This window comes from Schistocerca gregaria, chromosome 6 (assembly GCF_023897955.1).
Source record: "Schistocerca gregaria isolate iqSchGreg1 chromosome 6, iqSchGreg1.2, whole genome shotgun sequence".
Taxonomy (NCBI): Eukaryota; Metazoa; Arthropoda; class Insecta; order Orthoptera; family Acrididae; genus Schistocerca; species Schistocerca gregaria.
Window position 1 is genome coordinate 123,402,439 of NC_064925.1, and position 20,782 is coordinate 123,423,220.

At 44.6% G+C, this 20,782-nt stretch overlaps 1 protein-coding gene across 1 annotated transcript in view; it reads right to left on the reverse strand.

Annotated features, from left to right (window-relative positions):
- Positions 1-20,782, reverse strand: part of LOC126278750 (uncharacterized) — a 103,287-nt gene that overhangs the window by 47,029 nt on the left and 35,476 nt on the right. The window contains exon 3 of the mRNA XM_049979026.1: positions 10,248-10,777. Within this exon, the coding sequence (XP_049834983.1) occupies positions 10,248-10,777 (530 nt within the window). The remainder of the gene's footprint in view (positions 1-10,247; positions 10,778-20,782) is intronic.

A 20,782-nucleotide genomic window follows, 5' to 3' on the forward strand; every position in this document is an offset into this window, starting at 1 on the left:
GCTGCTAAAATATTAGACATTGTGTCTGTTTTTGCAACGTAATGAGTTTATAGTAGTTATAAGTTTATAGATGGCTGACTTTTTGTATTTTCCTATGAAGATATTGATTTAATTCCTAATGATGAGTGACTGTGTACCATTACTTTTTGGAAATTGATGCAGTGCAATAGTTATGGCCAGAACTTCGGCATCAATATTTCTGTAGTACATTGACGGAAAAAAATCGCAGTACCAAAAAATAATTCATGTACAGTAATGAAATTTCGGAAATACACTTGTCTACATAATATATCGTTGACAGAACCGACTGCGGACCTTTGGTGCAGAGCCGGGTGGAGGGTCTGAATCAGAGGCTCAGACGGTTTTGCGACCGTATTGGCTGCAGATTCCTTGACTTGCGCCATAGGGTGGTGGGGTTTCGGGTTCCGCTGAATAGGTCAGGAGTTCACTACACTCAGCTGGCGGCTACACGGGTAGCGGAGGCTGTGTGGCGTGGACTGGGCGGTTTTTTAGGTTAGAAGGCCTCGGGAAAGTGCGGGATGGGCTGCAATGTCAAAGGGTGCTTGGCAATTACAAGACGTGCTTGGATCAAGGAACAGTCGGAATTATAGTTGTAAATTGTTGTAGTTGCGCTGGAAAAGTCCCTGAGCTTCAAGCGCTAATAGAAAGCACAGAAGCTGATATCGTTATAGGTACAGAAAGCTGGCTAAAGCCTGAAATAAGTTCTGCAGAAATTTTTACGAAGTCTCAGACAGTGTTCAGGAAAGACAGATTAGGCAGAATTGGTAGTGGAGTGTTTGTGTCTGTCAGTAGTGGTTTATCTTGTAGTGAAGTCGAAGTAGATACTCCGTGCGAATTGGTGTGGGTGGAGGTTATACTTAACAGCCGAATTAAGTTAATAATTGGCTCCTTCTACCGACCCCCAGACTCCGATGATACAGTTGCGGAACAGTTCAGAGGAAGTTTGAGTCTCGTAACAAATAAATACCCCACTCATACGGTTATAGTTGGTGGGGACTTCAACCTACCCTCGGTATGTTGGCAAAAATACTTGTTCAAAACCGGTGGTAGGCAGAAAACGTCTTCCGAGATTGTCCTAAATGCTTTCTCCGAAAATTATTTCGAGCAGTTAGTCCACGAACCCACGCGAATTGTAAATGGTTGCGAAAACACACTTGACCTCTTAGCCACAAACAATCCAGAGCTGATAGAGAGCATCATGACTGATACAGGGATTAGTGATCACAAGGTCATTGTAGCTAGGCTCAATACCATTTCTTCCAAATCCATCAGAAACAAACGCAAAATAATTTTATTTAAAAAAGCGGATAAAGTGCCACTAGAAGCCTTCCTAAAAGACAATTTCCATTCCTTCCGAACTGACTATGCGAATGTAGACGAGATGTGGCTCAAATTCAAAGATATAGTAGCAACAGCAATTGAGAGATTCATACCTCATAAATTGGTAAGAGATGGAACGGATCCCCCGTGGTACACAAAAAAGGTCCGAACGCTGTTGCAGAGGCAACGGAAAAAGCATGCGATGTTCAGAAGAACGCGAAATCCCGAAGATGGGATAAAATTTACAGACGCGCGAAATTTGGCACGTACTTCGATGCGAGATGCCTTTAATAGGTTCCACAACGAAACATTGTCTCGAAATTTGGTAGAAAACCCGAAGAAATTCTGGTCGTATGTAAAGTACACAAGCGGCAAGACGCAGTCAATACCTTCGCTGCGCAGTGCCGATGGTACTGTTATCGACGACTGTGCCGCTGAAGCGGAGTTATTGAACGCAGTTTTCCGAAATTCCTTCACCAGGGAAGACGAATGGAATATTCCAGAATTTGAAACACGAACATCTGCTAGCATGAGTTTCTTAGAAGTAGATACCTTAGGGGTTGCGAAGCAACTCAAATCGCTTGATACGGGTAAGTCTTCAGGTCCAGATTGTATACCGATTAGGTTCCTTTCAGATTACGCTGATACTATAGCTCCCTACTTAGCACTCATATACAACCGCTCGCTCACCGATAGATCTGTACCTACAGATTGGAAAATTGCGCAGGTCGCACCAGTGTTCAAGAAGGGTAGTAGGAGTAATCCATTTAACTACAGACCTATATCATTGACGTCGGTTTGCAGTAGGGTTTTGGAGCATATACTGTATTCAAACATTATGAATCACCTCGAAGGGAACGATCTATTGACACGTAATCAGCATGGCTTCAGAAAACATCGCTCTTGTGCAACGCAGCTAGCTCTTTATTCGCACGATGTAATGGCCGCTATCGACAGGGGATCTCAAGTTGATTCCGTATTTCTAGATTTCCGGAAAGCTTTTGCCACCGTTCCTCATAAGTGACTTTTAATCAAGCTGCGGAGCTATGGGGTATCGTCTCAGTTGTGCGACTGGATTCGTGATTTCCTATCAGGAAGGTCGCAGTTCGTAGTAATAGACGGCAACTCATCGAGTAAAACTGAAGTGATATCAGGTGTTCCCCAGGGAAGCGTCCTGGGACCTCTACTGTTCCTGATCTATATAAATGACCTGGGTGACAATCTGAGCAGCTCTCTTAGGTTGTTCGCAGATGATGCTGTAATTTACCGTCTAGTAATGTCATCCGAAGACCAGTATCAGTTGCAAAGCGATTTAGAAAAGATATCTGTATGGTGTGTCAGGTGGCAGTTGACGCTAAATAACGAAAAGTGTGAGATGATCCACATGAGTTCCAAAAGAAATCCGTTGGAATTTGATTACTCGATAAATAGTACAATTCTCAAGGCTGTCAATTCAACTAAGTACCTGGGTGTTAAAATTACGAACAACTTCAGTTGGAAGGACCACATAGATAATATTGTCGGGAAGGCGAGCCAAAGGTTGCGTTTCATTGGCAGGACACTTAGAAGATGCAACAAGTCAACTAAAGAGACAGCTTACAGTACACTCGTTCGTCCTCTGTTAGAATATTGCTGCGCGGTGTGGGATCCTTACCAGGTGGGATTGACGGAGGACATCGGAAGGGTGCAAAAAAGGGCAGCTCGTTTTGTATTATCACGTTATAGGGGAGAGAGTGTAGCAGATATTATACACGAGTTGGGATGGAAGTCATTAAAGCATAGACGTTTTTCGTCGCGGCGAGACCTTTTTACGAAATTTCAGTCAGCAACTTCCTCTTCCGAATGCGAAAATATTTTGTTGAGCCCAACCTACATAGGTAGGAATGATCATCAAAATAAAATAAGAGAAATCAGAGCTCGAACAGAAAGGTTTAGGTGTTCGTTTTTCCCGCTCGCTGTTCGGGAGTGGAATAGTAGAGAGATAGTATGATTGTGGTTCGATGAACCCTCTGCCAAGCACTTAAATGTGAATTGCAGAGTAGTCATGTAGATGTAGATATATTTGATTAACGCAGGCACGAGATAAACTGTTGAAACGACGCCAGTTTGAGGCGCCATGTCACAGACTGCGCGGCCCATCCCGTCGGAGGTTCGACTCCTCCCTCGGGCATGGGTGTGTGTGTTGTTCTTGGCTAAGTTAGTTTAAGTTGTGTGTAAGTCTAGGGATTGATGACCTCAGCAATTTGGTCCCTTAGCAATTCACACACATTTTATTTTTAAACTGTTGTAAATCGAAATGCTAGTTCATTAATAACCGTATAACCTCAGGAATGTTGAATGCAAGCATGCCAACGTGCTTGCATTCTGTTGCACAGGTGGTGGATGTCAGTTTGCGGGACGGAGTACCGTGCCTGTTGCACTTCGTCGGTCAATACGAGGACGGTTAATGGTGCTTGTGGATGACGCTGGAGTGGTCGCCCGTGTTGGAGTGGAGACAGATCTCGTGATCGAGCATAACAAGAGACACTCTGAAGAGCATATGGGACTACAACGGCGGGATGTGGCCGAGCTGTTGGAAAACACTCCTCAGAATGCGGTTCATGAATGGCAGCAAAGCAGATCGAGTCACCAATCTGGCGTACAACTTTGCAGTCACGGTACCTAGGATAGCCATGAGATTTCTCCTGCTGTCATACGATATCGCACTCCTGACCATAACTCCAGGTTATGTCCGGTATGTCTAGAACGCAGACAGGTCCGCTGCAGGCCTCCATCTTACCAACACACAGGCGTCGCTGGCAGTGAGGCAGAACCTGCTTTCATCAGAGAACACAACACGCCTCCTCCCTGCCCCCTAATGACCTCTAGCTTTACACGACTGAAGTCGCATATGGCGGTAGTTTCGGGACAGGGGAATCCACGCTACAGGGTGTCTGGATCTTCCATCTCGGGCAAGTCGTCAGGTCCAGATTGTATACCGATTAGGTTCCTTACAGATTACGCTGATACAATAGCTCCTTATTTAGCAATCATATACAACCGCTCGCTCACCGATAGATCTGTACCTACAGATTGGAAAATTGCGCAGGTCGCACCAGTGTTTAAGGAGGATAGTAGGAGTAATCCATCGAACTACAGACCTATATCATTAACGTCGGTTTGAAGAAGGGTTTTGGAGCATATACTGTATTCAAACTATTATGAATCACCTCGAAGGGGACGATCTATTGATGCGTAATCAGCATAGTTTCAGAAAACATCGTTCTTGTGCAACGCTCTTTATTCGCACGAAGTAATGGCCGCTATCGACAGGGGATCTCAAGTTGATTCCGTATTTCTAGATTTCCGGAAAGCTTTTGACACCGTTCCTCTCAAGCGACTTATAATCAAGCTGCGGGCCTATGGGATATCGTCTCAGTTGTGCGACTGGATTCGTGATTTCCTGTCAGGAAGGTCGCAGTTCGTAGTAATAGACGGCAACTCATCGAGTAAAACTAAAGTGATATCAGAGGTTCCCCAGGGAAGCGTCCTGGGACCTCTGCTGTTCTGATCTATATAAATGACCTGGGTGACAATCTGAGCAGTTCTCTTAGACTGTTCGCAGATGATGCTGTAATTTACCGTCTAGTAAGGTCATCCGAAGACCAGTATCAGCTGCAAAGCGATTTAGAAAAGATTGCTGTATGGTGTGTCAGGTGGCAGTTGACGCTAAATAACGAAAAGTGTGAGGTGATCCACATGAGTTCCAAAAGAAATCCGTTGGAACTCGATTACTCGATAAATAGTGCAATTCTCAATGCTGTCAATTCAATTAAGTACCTGGATGTTAAAATTACGAACAACTTCAGTTGGAAAGATAACATAGATAATATTGTGGGGAAGGAGAGCCAAAGGTTGCGTTTCATTGGCATGACACTTAGAAGATGCAACAAGTCCACTAAAGAGACAGCTTACACTACACTCGTTCGTCCTCTGCTAGAATACTGCTGCGCGGTTTGGGATCCTTACCAGGTGGATTGACGGAGGACATCGAAAGGGTGCAAAAAAAGGCATCTCGTTTTGTATTATCACGTAATAGGGGAGAGAGTGTGGCAGATACGATACGCGAGTTGGGATGGAAGTCATTAAAGCAAAGACGTTTTTCGTCGCGGCGAGATCTATTTACGAAATTTCAGTCAGCAACTTCCTCTTCCGAATGCGAAAATATTTTGTTGAGACCAACCTACATAGGTAGGAATGATCATCAAAATAAAATAAGAGAAATCAGAGCTCGAACAGAAAGGTTTAGGTGTTCGTTTTTCCCGCGCGCTGTTCGGAAGTGGAGTGGTAGAGAGATAGTATGATTGTGGTTCGATTAACACTCTGCCAAGCACTTAAATGTGAATTGCAGAGTAATCATGTAGATGTAGATGTAGATGTAGATAGTGCCATCTGTCCCCCTGGAGCCTGGTCTTCTTCCACTCTACATTCTCGTGGCCACTGCTGCGAGCAATCATGTACAATGGCTACACTTCTGTCGAGTCTTCCTGAAATATCACGGAAGAAAAATCCAGCTTTACATGACGTAGTTCAAACTCAGCGACTTGTTGATAATCGCGTTTTTGTCTTCTTATAGGCCTTCTTGACTAACATCAGCGCACCACGTCCAATCTCAAAGGTAACTAGCGCCCACGACCATTACAGCGTGTGTTTCAAGCAAATCTGATTTGGATCCTCATAGCGGCGCTACTAGTGCCGCTTTTACGCGGCTGGCATGAAATCTGAATAGGCTCCATCTTTCAGATGTAGAAACACGCCTACACGCCTACACGCCAGCATGCTGAGCAAGAGGTAAATTACTTTCCTTTCGGGGTAAAACTCACTTTGTATTCTTGTGAGAAAACAGCACGTAGTCAGAATTTCCAGGTGTTGTGCCGAGTAAGCAGATTAATCTACAGTGAAAAGTGCAGCAGTACAGGTTATCTTAAAGAATTATTTTCTACTGTGTTGAGAAGTATTTTATTTTCTGGATATTTCGTGTCAGATATTGCACTTCATTTTAAATAAATTTCATAACGTACTTCAGTATTGAGTTTCAGTTAAACCATTTTCAATGAGTACATAATTAGTATGCCGGCCGTTGTTGCCGAGGGGTTCTAGGCGCTTCAGTCCGGAACCGCTCTGCTGCTACGGTCGCAGGTTCGAATCCTGCCTCGGGCATGGATGTGTGTGATGTCCTTAGGTTAGTTAGGTTTAAGTAGTTCTAAGTCTAGGGAACTGATGACCTCAGATGTTAAGTCCCATAGTGCTCAGAGCCATTTGAACATGACTAGTTTATTTTAGGATTTAATTAAATTTATTACGGACACACAACACCGTGATTCCAATACAACATCAATTTATTTCTCTCCAAGCAACGTCCATCATGGAATAAAAACATTAATTCAAAGATAATCAATATTTCCAGAGAGTCTATAATTACAAATATCAACCCGCAACACCCTCCCCACCCTGGTCAACTTCTACAGGAATGACCAGTTGGACGGGACGTGAGATTACGAATCCTTCTGAAGTTCGTAAGGTTACAGTTCGTATTTTCCCATCTCTTCCTTCATGAAGATCTTCTATCCGCTCCTTCCTCCACATGTGTCGTGGACGAACATCCTCTTGTAGAAGGACGACATCAGCCAGCTGGAGTCTTCCTGAACCTGGCCTTGGTTGATGAGTTTCATGGAAGTTTTTGAGCAGAATCAGATATTCTTTCTTCCACCTGATCCAGAAGTGTTCTACCATCTCATGCAACCGTTGAAATTCCTTGTACAAGTCCTTTCTAACTGGTGATTTCGTTTATGTTGCACAACTCCTTCTTGGTGTTGCGATTTTTATCTCTCAGTGTATCTGCCGAGGTTGTTCCTGAAGACAAGGCGCCAGCTGTACATTCCTACATTCGCAGTTTCACCTCTTTCTGTTGTAGACGAGTCTACGTAAAAATGTATCCATTCTTCTGATGCGTACCAGGTTGGCACTGTGCCTATCGAGGTGGATTTTATATCAAATTGAAACGATTTTTTCCTGTCGGACACTTCCGATAAATTGAGTCATTCCAGAACAGGGTGTAACAATGCAGTTCTGTTATTTTTCAACTTCTCCCAGTGTAATTCATGACAAAACGGTTCACAGATGAACGGCCAGATGTCAGTATCTAATGGGCACAATATTTTGGCAAGCAATCAAGTTGCTCTCACCAGATTTGCTAATGAATTCACTGCCGAGGAGTCGGCATGGGGCTTATATATCCTCCTTGATCCGCCTGCCACCTCTGCACCCCCCCCCCCCCCCTTACGAGCTGCTGGAAAACACTACTCAGAATGCGGTTCATGAATGGCAGCACAGCAGGTCCAGTCACGAATCTGACGTACGAATTTGCAGTCAGGGTGCCCACGACGTCAGTTCGTTCTGGGATATCTCGTTCCACTTCTTAAGCAGACTAAATGCGGGTTTCCTGGCCTTACTAAGGACATAGCCTCTGTTACGATTGTTCAACTGTTCACCTGCTTAAGTCTCGATAGATTCATTACTCTTCACCAGTCCTCTACTAAATCCTTGGAACTTAGACTTGATCTAGAGACTACCAACATTTTTAGGCCTGTCTTGAGGTCGACATAGCTACTTTTCGATGATACTTACTACGAGCAGGTGGATAGAGTAGCCTACGGAGTCCACTTTCACCAATTGTTGCCAACACGGAACGTCTCGAGGAGGAAGCCGTGAATCAGCCCAATGGAAACCAAACTGTTTTTTTTCTATATAGCTAATTAATCGGTCAATTAATTACGAGAAAGTTGGTCCGATATCCACACCGCTAAACGGCTAAAACAGTAACCCGGCCACCTTTTCCAGCTGTAGGTTACCTGTTTAATGACTTCCAGGGGCAACAAAAATTTTACTTTTAGTATTTCATGCAATTATTGACCGAATTTAAAAATTTAAAATGCTGTCATGGCCTACTCATTAAGGATTAGTCTTACGTTAAAGGTTTAACACAGTAAGTCTAGTATTAGAGACTCTGTATTACCCAAATTATATTCGTCCAGTATTTGAGGAGCACTTAGCGACTTCCCAAACACATCACACAATTTCAAACTTTTTCTGAATTTTTTCTAGCCTACAGCCCAAAAGAAATGAAAGGAAAACATCTGTAAAATAAGCAGACGTCTGAAACTATACAGGGTGCTACAAAAAGGTACGGCCAAACTTTCAGGAAACATTCCTCACACACAAAGAAAGAAAATATGTTATGTGGACATGTGTCCGGAAACGCTTACTTTCCATGTTAGAGCTCATTTTTTTACTTCTCTTCAAATCGCATTAATCATGGAATGGAAACACATAGCAACAGAACGTACCAGCGTGACATCAAACACTTTGTTACAGGAAATGTTCAAAGTGTCCTCCGTTAGCGAGGATACATGCATCCACCCTCCGTCGCATGGAATCCCTGATGCGCTGATGCAGCCCTGGAGAATGGCGTATTGTAACACAGTCGTCCACAATACGAGCACGAAGAGTCTCTACATTTAGTGCTGGGGTTTCATGGACAAGAGCTTTCAAGTGCCTTCATAAATGAAAGTCAAGAGGGTTGAGGTCAGGAGAGCGTGGAGGCCATCGAATTGGTCCGCCTCTACCTATCCATCGGTCACCGAATCTGTTCTTGAGAAGCGTACGAACACTTCGACTGAAATGTGCAGGAGCTCCATCGTGCATGAACCACATGTTGTGTCGTAGTTGTAAAGGCACATGTTCTAGCAGCACAGGTAGAGTATCCCGTATGAAATCATGATAACGTGTTCCATTGAGCGTAGGTGGAAGAACATCACCAACAATGCCTGCCCAAACGTTCACAGAAAATCTGTGTTGATGACGTGATTGCACAATTGCGTGCGGATTCTCGTCAGCCTCACATGTTTTGGTAAAAATTTACAATTCGATCACATTGGAATGAAGCCTCATCCGTAAAGAGAATATTTGCGCTGAAATGAGGATTGACACATTGTTGGATGAACCATTGGCTGCAGTGTACCCGTGGAGGCCAATCAGCTGCTGATAGTGCCTGCACACGCTGTACATGGTACGGAAACAACTGGTTCTTGCGTAGCACTCTCCATACAATGACGTTGTCAACGTTACCTTGTACAGCAACAATTTCTCTGACGCTGACATTAGGGTTATCGTCAACTGCACGAAGAATTGCCTGGTCCATCGCAGGTCTCCTCGTCGTTCTATGTCTTCCCCAGTCGCGAGTCATAGGCTGGAATGTTCCGTGCTCCCTAAGACGCCGATCAATTGCTTCGAACGTCTTCCCGTCGGGACACCTTCGTTCTGGAAATCTGTCTCGACACAAACGTTCCGCGCCACGGCTATTGCCCCGTGCTGATCGATACATCAAATGGGCATCTGCCAACTCCGCATTTGTAAACATTGCACTGACTGCAAAACTACGTTCGTGATTAACACTAACCTGTTTGTGCTACGAACTGATATGCTTGATGCTAGTACTGTAGAGCAATGAGTCGCATGTCAACACAAGCACCGAAGTCAACATTACCCCCCTTCAATTCGGCCAACTGGCTGTGAATCGAGGAAGTACAGTACATACGGACGAAACTAAAATGAGCTCTAACATGTATGTAAATTAAGCGTTTCCGGACACATGTCCACATTACATATTTTCTGTATTTGTGTGTGAGGAATGTTTCCTGAAAGTTTAGCCGTACCTTTTTGTAACGCCCTGTATTATACATAAGAGATCGATTCTTTAGAGACCAGTATAAGAGGGGTTACTGGTTTATAACTGACATTCATGACTCCCACCGGACCTAGAACACAATTACGTTAATATTGTTAAGACACGTAGTGCGTTTACTTACTTGATGATGAGTTGGTGGTGCTGAATGTTCTTGACAAGTAGTCTATACGTATCGTTGCCGTCACTTCTCTCCACATCGCAGTGCCCTGGAATGTAAGCAGGTATCAAAGGTTTTGCTCCAGCGGATTGTGCTGAAGGGAAATTTGGGATGACCGCTGGACCATCGTGTGTCGCTCCGGCGCGAGACGCGCCAACGTGGCGAACCTCACCAATCTTTCTGTTAGAATGTCCGGCGACATCAGCTCCGTTCCCCGTTATTTCAACGTTGTCATTGAGGACGTGAAGCTCCGCAGCGAAGTTGATAATGAGCGTGATGTACAGCACGTCGACGCAAATCGCAACGAACGCGACCCAGCCGAAGACGATGGCCTCAAGCGCGAACGTTACGCTGTAGGTGTCTGGTGCGCTCCCGTCGAAAGGCAGCCAAACTGGCAGCGGAAGTGCAGGATCCGGAGACGTCCCGTTTAGCGGAAGCGGTTGACTGAGCAGGGGGTCCACAGCCCATATCATTCCCCCCATGAGAGCCATAACCTGTGGCAGAAGACGGTGTCAGACATGGATCTGACTTAGTATTCTGTAACTTACCATTTATATTTTAATAAAACTGTTAATATGTTTTTTTCCTCAGTAGCTTGTTTCAAAAAGGAGACCTGTTATAAGTGTCAACATGTATCCTCGTGCATAGAACCACACTACTCGGAGAACTGGAGACTCTGATGCGTTTGTTTAGTTACCAGTTTTAACTACCCAATACGGCAGCACAGGCCGAGAGAAGGAAAGACCAAAATGAAGAGTTTAACGTAAAGAGACTATTTTCTGAAACTACCAGGCGGAAGGTTGCAAGCCTCGATGATAAATTACTGCATAGTTCAACTATTAGGTCATCCTGTGCCCTGGAATAGAGTTATCTACAAGTGACAGAAGTCGTGTGTTAGCGACATGCACATATAGATATGGCAGCACTATAGCGTACTCGAAGTAGACGAGGGACACTCCAAAAGAAGTGCACACTATTTTTGTAAAAATGCAGTTCTCATTCTGCATGTGTGAAGGTTTTACAGTGAGTAGATACATCCTTCCCGCTTGTTTTCAAACTTGGTTCAACCTGTTCCCGTGAGTGGCGCCGCCACAGCATTTCTTCAAGATAGATGCTACACTTGACGTTCGTCAGAAGCAACGTGCTGTCACAGAATTCCTGTGCTGTGAAAACGAGACAGTAGAAAACATCCACAAGAGGTTGAAAAAGGTGTATGAAGATGCTGCTGTCGATCGCAGTACAGTTAGTCGGTGGGCAAGCAGGTTATGTGATGAAAGCGGGACGGCCGTATTGAGGATTGTCCTCGCAGCGGCAGGCTCTTACTGCATACACTGCAGACAATGTGCAGAGAGTTAACGAATTGGTGACTGCTGACAGACGCATCACAGTGAACGATTTGTCACGCTATGGTGGGATAGGGGAAGGAAGTGTTTGCAGAATACCGAAAGTGTTGGCGTTAAAAAAATTTTGTTCCAGGTGGGTTCCCAGGACGTTGACAGTGGATCACAAAGAAACAAGAAAAAACGGTATGCAGCGAACTTTTGGAACAGTACGAGAATGGTGGAGATGAATTTCTTGGAATAATTGTGACAGGTGATGAAACATGGCACCATCATTTTCACCAGACACGAAGAGGCAATCAATGGAGTGGAATCATACAAATTCAACCAAGAAAAAGATATTCAAAACCACACCTTCTGCTGGAGACGTTATGGCTACGGTGTTTTTCGATTCCGAAGGACTCTTGCGTATGGACATCATGCCAAGTGGAACCACCACAAATTCTTATGCATATGTGACGACACTGAAGAAACTTCAAGCTCGACTGAGTCGTGTTCGACCACATCGGCAAAAGCAGGATGTTTTGCTGATGCACGACGATGCACGGCCACATGTCAGTCAAAAAACCATGAAAGCGATCACAAAACTCGGATGGACATCACTGAAACACCCACCTTACAGTCCTGAACTGGCTCCATGTGACTATCAAAAAAATGGTTCAAATGGCTCTGAGCACTATGGGACTCAACTGCTGTGGTCATTAGTCCACTAGAACTTAGAACTACTTAAACCTAACTAACCTAAGGACATCACACACATCCATGCCCGAGGCAGGATTCGAACCTGCGACCGTAGCAGTCGCACGGTTCCGGACTGCGCGCCTAGAACCGCGAGACCACCGCGGCCGGCTGTGACTATCATCGCTTTGGAAGACTGAAAGACTCTCTTCGTGGAACAAGGTTTGAAGATGATGACTCCCTTGTGCACGCTGCCAAACAGTGGCTCCAACAGGTTGGTCCAGAATTTTACCGTGCGGGTATACAGGCGCTGGTTCCAAGATGGCGTAAGGCAGTTGAGAGGGATGGAAAGTTTGTGGAGAAATGAAAATATTGTTCCTAAACGATGTATCTACACACTGTAAAACTTTCAAACATGTAGAATAAAAGATGGGTTTAAAAAAATAGTGTGCATTTCTTTTGGAGTGATCCTCGTAAAACGGCAGTGCATCGGAGGAGATGTCATTTGTACTCAGGGGAGCCGTATGAAAAGGTGTCCGGCGTGAATATGACCGCACGAACGAATTAACAGATTCTGAAAGAGGAATGGTACTTGGAGCTAGACACAAGGGACTTTCCACTGCGGAAATCGTTAGGGAGATCCAGCAGTGGGCGGAGAATATAAAATTTCAGTCAATACCTCTCACCGTGCCCAATCCAGCGGCCGACGGACTTCACTTAACGATCGAGAGCAGCGCCGTTTGCGTAGGGTAGTCATTTGCTAACAGACAAGCAACACTGCGTTAAATAACTGCAGAAATCAATGTGGGACGTGCGACGAACGTATGGTAGGACAGCACGGCGAAATCTGGGTTTTAATGGGCTATGGTATCAAACGACCCACTTGAGTGTCTTTGGTGACAGCACGACATTGCCTGCACCGCCTCTTCTGGGCTGGTGGCCATATCGGTTGGACCTTCGACGACTGGAAAACAGTGACCTGGTCAGACGAGTTCTGATTTCAGTCAGTATGAGGTTATGATAGGTTTCGAGTATGGTGCAGACCCCACGAAGCCATGGACCCAAATTATCAACAAGAAATTGCACAAGAAGATGGTGGCTCCATAATCCTGTGAGCCGTGCTTACATGGAATGAACCTAGGCCCTCTGGCCCAACTGTGTCGATCATTGATTGGAAATGGTTATATTCGAGTATCTGGAGACTATTTGTAACCATTCATGGGCTTCATGTTGCCAAACAACGATGCAATTGTCGTGGATGACAGTGCACCATGTCACCGGACCACACTTGTTCACGATTGGTTGGGAAAAGATCCTTGACAATCCGAACCACTGATTTGACCACCCAGATGGCCCAACATGAATCCCATCGAACATTTATGAGCCACAATCGAGAGGTCAGTTCGTGCACAAAATCCCGCACCTGCAACACTTTCGCAATTATAGACGGCTATGGAGACAGCATGGCTCAATATTTCTGCAGGGGACTCACAACGAGTTGTTCAATTCAAGCCACGTTGAGCTACTGCTCTATGCCGGGAAAAAAAACGTCCGACATGATATTTCGTCCTATCCCATGACTACTGTCACCTCTGCGTATTTCTCCTTCTTACAGTATGGTTGGTTGGTTGGTTTAAAGAAGGGGAGAGAGGGAGGGGGGGGGGGGGGGGAAGGGACCAAACTTAAGGTGTGATCGCCATGCAAAAATAAGTATTGCTTTTGGTTCCAATAGATCTCTTCCATTATGAGCTGATTCTGGACGCACTACGAAATATTGTGAAAGATACAGTAGAAAATAATGTAATATCTACGATAGAGCAGGGAGGATCTACAGGGTGCTTCAGAAGACATAGCAAATATTTTAGATAGTAGTAGTAGTATAACATTAACCCACCAGGGTAGCCAAGAGCGCTAATGCGCTGCTTCCTGCACTCCGGTAGGCGCGCTGGCCCCAGATCGTATCCGCCTAGGGGATTAACGACGAGGGTCTGCCGGCCAGCCTGGATGTGGTTTTTAGGCGGTTTTCTACATCCTGCCAGGTGAATACTGGGCTGGTCCCCACGTTCCACCTCAGTTCAATCGTGATTAACAGTTCTGCCTCAGGTTGTTGATCGCAATTTTTTCGGATGCAGTGCACGTCATAAGATTGTGGTTAGGTTATATCATGAATTTAAATTCAAGGCTACAAAACGCATCGCTTGCCGTAGTTCATTCATTGGTCACTTGAAATCAGCTGCCGACAAGTACCGCGCGTTCGTATCATACGTCACGTCGGCACTGCCAACAGCACCTGCGAAGTGACCCTCTATGTTTGTGTGTCGCTTATCACCGAGTGGCTTCTGATGAGCAGCAAGTGACAGACGTCAACCAACAAGCAGTTTTAATGAGAGTGTACTTAATATTATTATCATGTTCTGTCTAGCACCGACGGGAAATTCAATTAATGTTATACTCCCTTCCTTTCCTTTCTGCCTTTGCCGCGCTCCAACGCGGCGTCGGCCGTGTTACTTGCGTAGGACGGAGTTAGTGTACCCCAGCTGTCTGCGTCTAGTGGAAGTCATGAAAGAGTGTGAACGTGTTCAGACGTCTGCGAGTCGTGTAACTGAGGCGGAACATGGGGACCAGCACAGTATTCACCTGGCGGGATGTGGAAAACCGCCTAAAAACCACATCCAGGCTGGCCGCCAGACGGGCCCTCGTCGTTAATCCGCTGGGCGGATACGATCCGGGGCCGGCGCGGCTATGCCACTCCAGGAAGCAGTGCATTAACGCTTTCGGCTACCCTGGCGAGTTAACGTTATACTACCATTACCCAAAATATGTGCTATGTCTTCTGAAGCAACCTGTAGATCCTCCCTGCTCTTTCATCGAATTTACATTATTTTCTACTGTATCTTTCACAATATTTCGTAGTGCGTCCAGAATCAGCTCATAATGGAAGAGATCTATTGGAACCAAAAGCAATACTTATTTTTGCCTGGCGATCACACCTTAAGTTTGGTCCCTTCCCCCCCCCCCCCCTCCCTCTCTCCCCTTCTTTAAACCAACCAACCAACCATACTGTAAGAAGGAGAAATACGCAGAGGTGACAGTAGTCATGGGATAGGACGAAATATCATGTCGGACGTTTTTTTTTTCCCGGCATAGAGCAGCAGCTCAACGTGGCTTGAATTGAACAACTCGTTGTGAGTCCCCTGCAGAAATATTGAGCCATGCTGTCTCCATAGCCGTCCATAATTGCGAAAGTGTTGCAGGTGCGGGATTTTGTGCACGAACTGACCTCTCGATTGTGGCTCATAAATGTTCGATGGGATTCATGTTGGGCCATCTGGGTGGTCAAATCAGTGGCTCGAATTGTCCAGAGTCTTTCCCAAACCAATCGCGAACAACTGTGGTCCGGTGACATGGCGCATTGTCCTCCATGACAATTCCATCCTTGTTTCGCTACATGAAGCCCATGAATAGTTACAAATAGTCTCTAAAGACCCGAACATAACCATTTCCAAACAATGGTCGGCACAGTTGCACCAGAGGGCCTAGTGCATTCCACATAAGCACAGCCCACAGGATTACGGAGCCACCATCAGCTTGCAAAATTTCTTGTTGAAAATTTCGATCTATAGCTTCGTTGGGCCTGCATCATACTCGAAACTACCATCAGCTCATACTGACTGAAACCAGAACACGTCTGACAAGATGACTGTTTTCCAGTCGTCTAAGATACAACCGATATAGCCACCAGCCCAGACGAGGATCTGCAGGCGATGTTGTGCTCTCAGCAAAGACACTCAAGTGGGTCGTTTGATACGTGGTCCAACTAAAACATTCATATTCCTTTACGTACTACACGAATAAGTAATAAAAATGGGGGTTCCTATTTTAAAAAACGCAGTTGATATCTGTTTGACCTATGGCAGTGACATCTAGCGGGCCAACCATAGCGCCATCTGGCTTCCCTCTTCAAGCTAGAACTTTGTAGTTTTTCTATTGACGCTTATTTTGTGTGATATTTGGCCCGGTCACGGTCAATGGACCACCCTGTATTATCCGATCCACAATATGTAATGGATGAAAACTAGAAACTATGAAATTTCCTGGCAGATTAAAACGGTGCTCCGGACCGAGACTCAAACTCGGGACCTTTGCCTTTCGCGGGCAAGTGCTCTACCATCTGAGCTGCCCAAGCACGTCTCACGCCCCGTTCTCACAGCTTTTAGTAACTATGGTTTTTTTAATTATACCAGAAAATTAAACTGTCTGGTTCACGTATATACCAAATTAGCATCACTAACATTATTTCAGATCATTTAACCGTAATTAACAAAAAGTTAGGAAAACTGATGATGTGAATTGACATACTTTCGCAAATTTCAGCAAAATTCATAATTTTATTCTCGTGACTGCATTATTACATTCCCATAGAAATGTTAGGAGAAATATCTATGTTGTAATTAAACCAATGATTAATTAGAAAATCTCATAAATCTCAACTTACCTACAAAACACACATATTTACCAGTCATCTAATGTGTTTAACATGACTTGAGCATTTTGCGTATCGTGCCAATAACGAAAAACCAATTAGATCAGTTATAATTTAAGTTTTCATTAATGGATATCGAACTTCCTAATTTAAACACTACCGATTTTCAGTCATTTTGATACTAAGAAATTAACATGCAGAACTTTAACCTGAAATTCCCTTTTGGCACTTTGTACCGTACCTCAATTAATGTTCGGCATAAAATTAAAAGAGAAATCAAGATGTAATTAATGCTTTTACGATGGGTATTGTTATTGTAACTTGTTAACCAAATTTCCACACGAAAGTCAAAACAACAATATTTAGAAATGTATTGATAATGAATCATCATTTATTGTCTTTAAAATCGTACTAGCAGTTGTTGTAAATCATTAACTTCCCATGGCAAACAGTAAATGTAATTGTTTGTGACAATAGGCTGAAGAACATACATTGTTAAGATTGTGTATTTATTCAGCGTTTCAACGTACTTGAAGTCAGTCCCAGTTTGGCCAATGTAATAACGCAAAGTCTGGAACAGTCGCTGTTTTGTTAGTCATGTTGATAGAAGACAGTTTATATGTGCACATCTTTGTAAATGCTTACGGATAATACATCTGCCGTTGAAAGGATTCATCAGTTTGTTGGGAAATATTATTTTAACATCCAAGTTTTCATCACTTCCGAAATGCAGGCAAATCTGCAATATACACACATCAATAAATTTTTGCATCACTCCAGTTCCCAGAACTTCTGAAGATATAAGTTGACTGTAAGTATTGTATCACAGACAGTCCCTTTGACTGTTCAGAGATGTCACTAAACCCGCCCAAAGATGTAAACAACCATGCATGAGCATCGCCTATTAGACGAAGGGGGTCCGACAGCCGATCAGTTCCAGTCATTTCACCAGGAAGGAGGTGCACGGCTCGTGTTGTCTGTATTTCAACTATGCCTAGACTGTCACTACCGCTGTTCGATCACGTCCCCATTGTTAATCTGTGCCAGGATGGGCTCTCAACAAGGGAAGTGTGGAGGCGTATCGGAATGAACCAAAGCGATGTTGTTCGGACATGGAGGAGATGGAGAGAGACCTCGCTCAGGCCGCACAAGGGCTACTACTGCAGTGGATGACCGCTACCTACGGATTATGGCTCGGAGGAACTCTGACAGCAACTCCACAATGTTGAATAATGCTTCTCATGCAGGACGTCGTGTTACGACTCAAACTGTGAGTAGTAGGCTGCACGATGCCGAACTTCACTCCCGACGTCCATGGTGAGGTCCACCTTTGCAACCACGACATCATGCAGTGCGGTAAATATGGGCCCAACAACATGCCGAATCGAGCGCTCAAGATTGGCATCACGTTCCTTTCGCCGATGAGTGTCGCATATGCCATCAATCAGACAATCGTCGGAGACGTGTTTGGAGGCAACCCCGTCAGGCTGAACGCCTTAGACACACTGTCCAGCACGTCTAGCAAGGTGAAGGTTCCCTGCTGTTTTGGGGTGGCATTATGTGAGGCCGACGTACGCCGCTGGTGGTCATGGAAGGCGCCGTAACTGCTGTACGATAAGTGAATGCCATCCTCCGACCGATAGTGCAACCATACCGGCAGCGTATTGGAGAGGCATTCGTCTTCATGGACGACAATTCGCACCCCCATTGTGCACATCTTGTGAATGACTTCCTTCAGGATAACGACATCACTCGACTAAAGTGGCCAGCATGTTCTCCAGACATGAACCCTATCGAACATGCCTGGGATAGATTGAAAAGGGCGACGTGACCCACCAGCCACCAGCCGAATCACCGTTGAGGAGTGGGACAATCTGGACCAACAGTGCCTTGATGAACTTGTGGACAGTATGCCACGACGAATAAGTGCATGCATCAATGCAAGAGGACGTGCTACTGGGTCTTAGAGGTACCAGTGTGTATAGCAATCTGGACCAGCACCTCTGAAGGTCTCGCTGAATGGTGGTACAACATCCAATGTGTGGTTTTCATGAGCAATAAAAATGGCGGAAATGATGTTTATCTTGATCTTTGTCCAATTTTCTGTACAGGTTCCAGAACTCTCGGAACCGAGGTGATGCAAACCTCTTTTGATGTGTGTACATCTCCTAATGGACTTTATTGGTAGACAAGATTCGACTGTTCAAAGCTAAATATTACAGTGCAAAATTACATCACTCTCATTCTACCATGACTGTCTCGTAATGAGAAGTATTTTAGCCAGAACTGCAGTTGGAGTAATTTTAGAAACTTCATACGGTTAAGTGGACTCATACTGCCAAGTTTTTAGTAAATTTGACTCTATATTGTAAATACTGTTAAATTACTTCACACACCATCTATTCGCGTGAAGTTTCATTTTGTTTCCTTCTCGTCTTCAGTCTGCTCCACTTTTTTGGTCAGGCAATTTAAAGCGTTACCTTACAGCCCTAGTTAAGCGCAGTAGCTTTCACCGTAACTGATGGTACGGTTTCTGTCTTCCTCTGCTTGTGGCAGCCGTATTTTGCAATGTGTCACAAGTGTTTCTACCTACCCCCATAATGCTCCCCTTCGTCACGCATGAATCAGCGCGGAAGCTATTCATCAACCCACTAAACACTGTCTCTGCTCCGTATATAAACGAAGTACATTTTGCGTTACTTCCGTCGGAGGCAATACTCTCCTATCCAATTATTTATACAAAAGGCTTTTGTGCTGGGACAAGTCTCCTCCACTGCAACAGAGCGAGTCCTTTAAAATCTACGTATAGGACAAGCTGCCCATCCCAGCGTCTTGTTGAAGTGCCTTTACACTGCCATATTTTACAACAAAATTTGGCTGCAATGGTGTTGCCGTTAACACTACTACAATGTCGCTACAGTACAAGGCAATTGCCGGGGGAATTTTTCTGATGTCGAAGACGGTTGCAGGTAGTTGCCGACGTAATGTCGAGGGATTACCGGTGTTGTCCACCGAGAGTTTGGGGGGGGGGGGGGGGGGGGGGGGTATTTCGAGTGTACGTCAACGGCAGAATTATACTACGTTCTTTTAGGACAGAGACAATTACACCCACGCAGATGCAAATATGGGGACATGGTGCTACAGACTTACGCTGTACGTTGCTTTGAAGCCGGCCCCACGGTGTTAGCTGCATTTATGAGTTATGTTATTCTGCACACTGATGTTCATGAATGTAACGATCAAGCTCCATCAAGATTTAAAATTAGGTTCATAACGTCGTCTTATAGAGGAACGGAAGTACTGTAATGTGGCAAAGTTTCTTTTTTATGGAGACGATCAAGCTGCTCAAACATCTGTGCTGAAGTTTTGCCTTTGTACACAACATGCTGCTGAGGAAGAACGGACAAGATCCATTTTCCACTTACAACTAAAGCTGTTCTCTTCTCCTTTTATGTTTCATCTTAATAGTGCTGTAACTTCATGTTACTCATGTTACTGGCTTTCGAACAATGCTTGCCACCCACGTATTGTAAACGAATTTCGAACTGTTACATTGGTTAGTAATAAAACGAATACCGAAATGAAATTGCGGCACATTGTTCATTCAAAGCAGGCTGTAAAAGCGGTATTTCTCGATAGGTCGAGCAGAAACATTCGTGTTACTGCTACCGAGAATGTGCAAAAGGTTGTTTCTTAAGTGAAACGAAAGCATCAGATATGCCAGGGAATGAAGACGAACTATCCAGTCCGGTGTAGATACAAGTACAAGGAAAAGAAAAGCGTTGGGGCGTATTTCTGATTCTTGACAAACATTACGGGCCATGAGTCACGTCATAGGAGACGATTTTAAGTGCTTTTATAGAAAGCAAAAGATTGACGAAAGAATTCTGTGAGACTGCTTCCTATGACAAAACTCACCTGACTGGACTAATCAGTGTAAATCATGTGATGTGAAGTAGGCCAAGAAAATGTCCCAATGAAACGGCGTGACATGATTT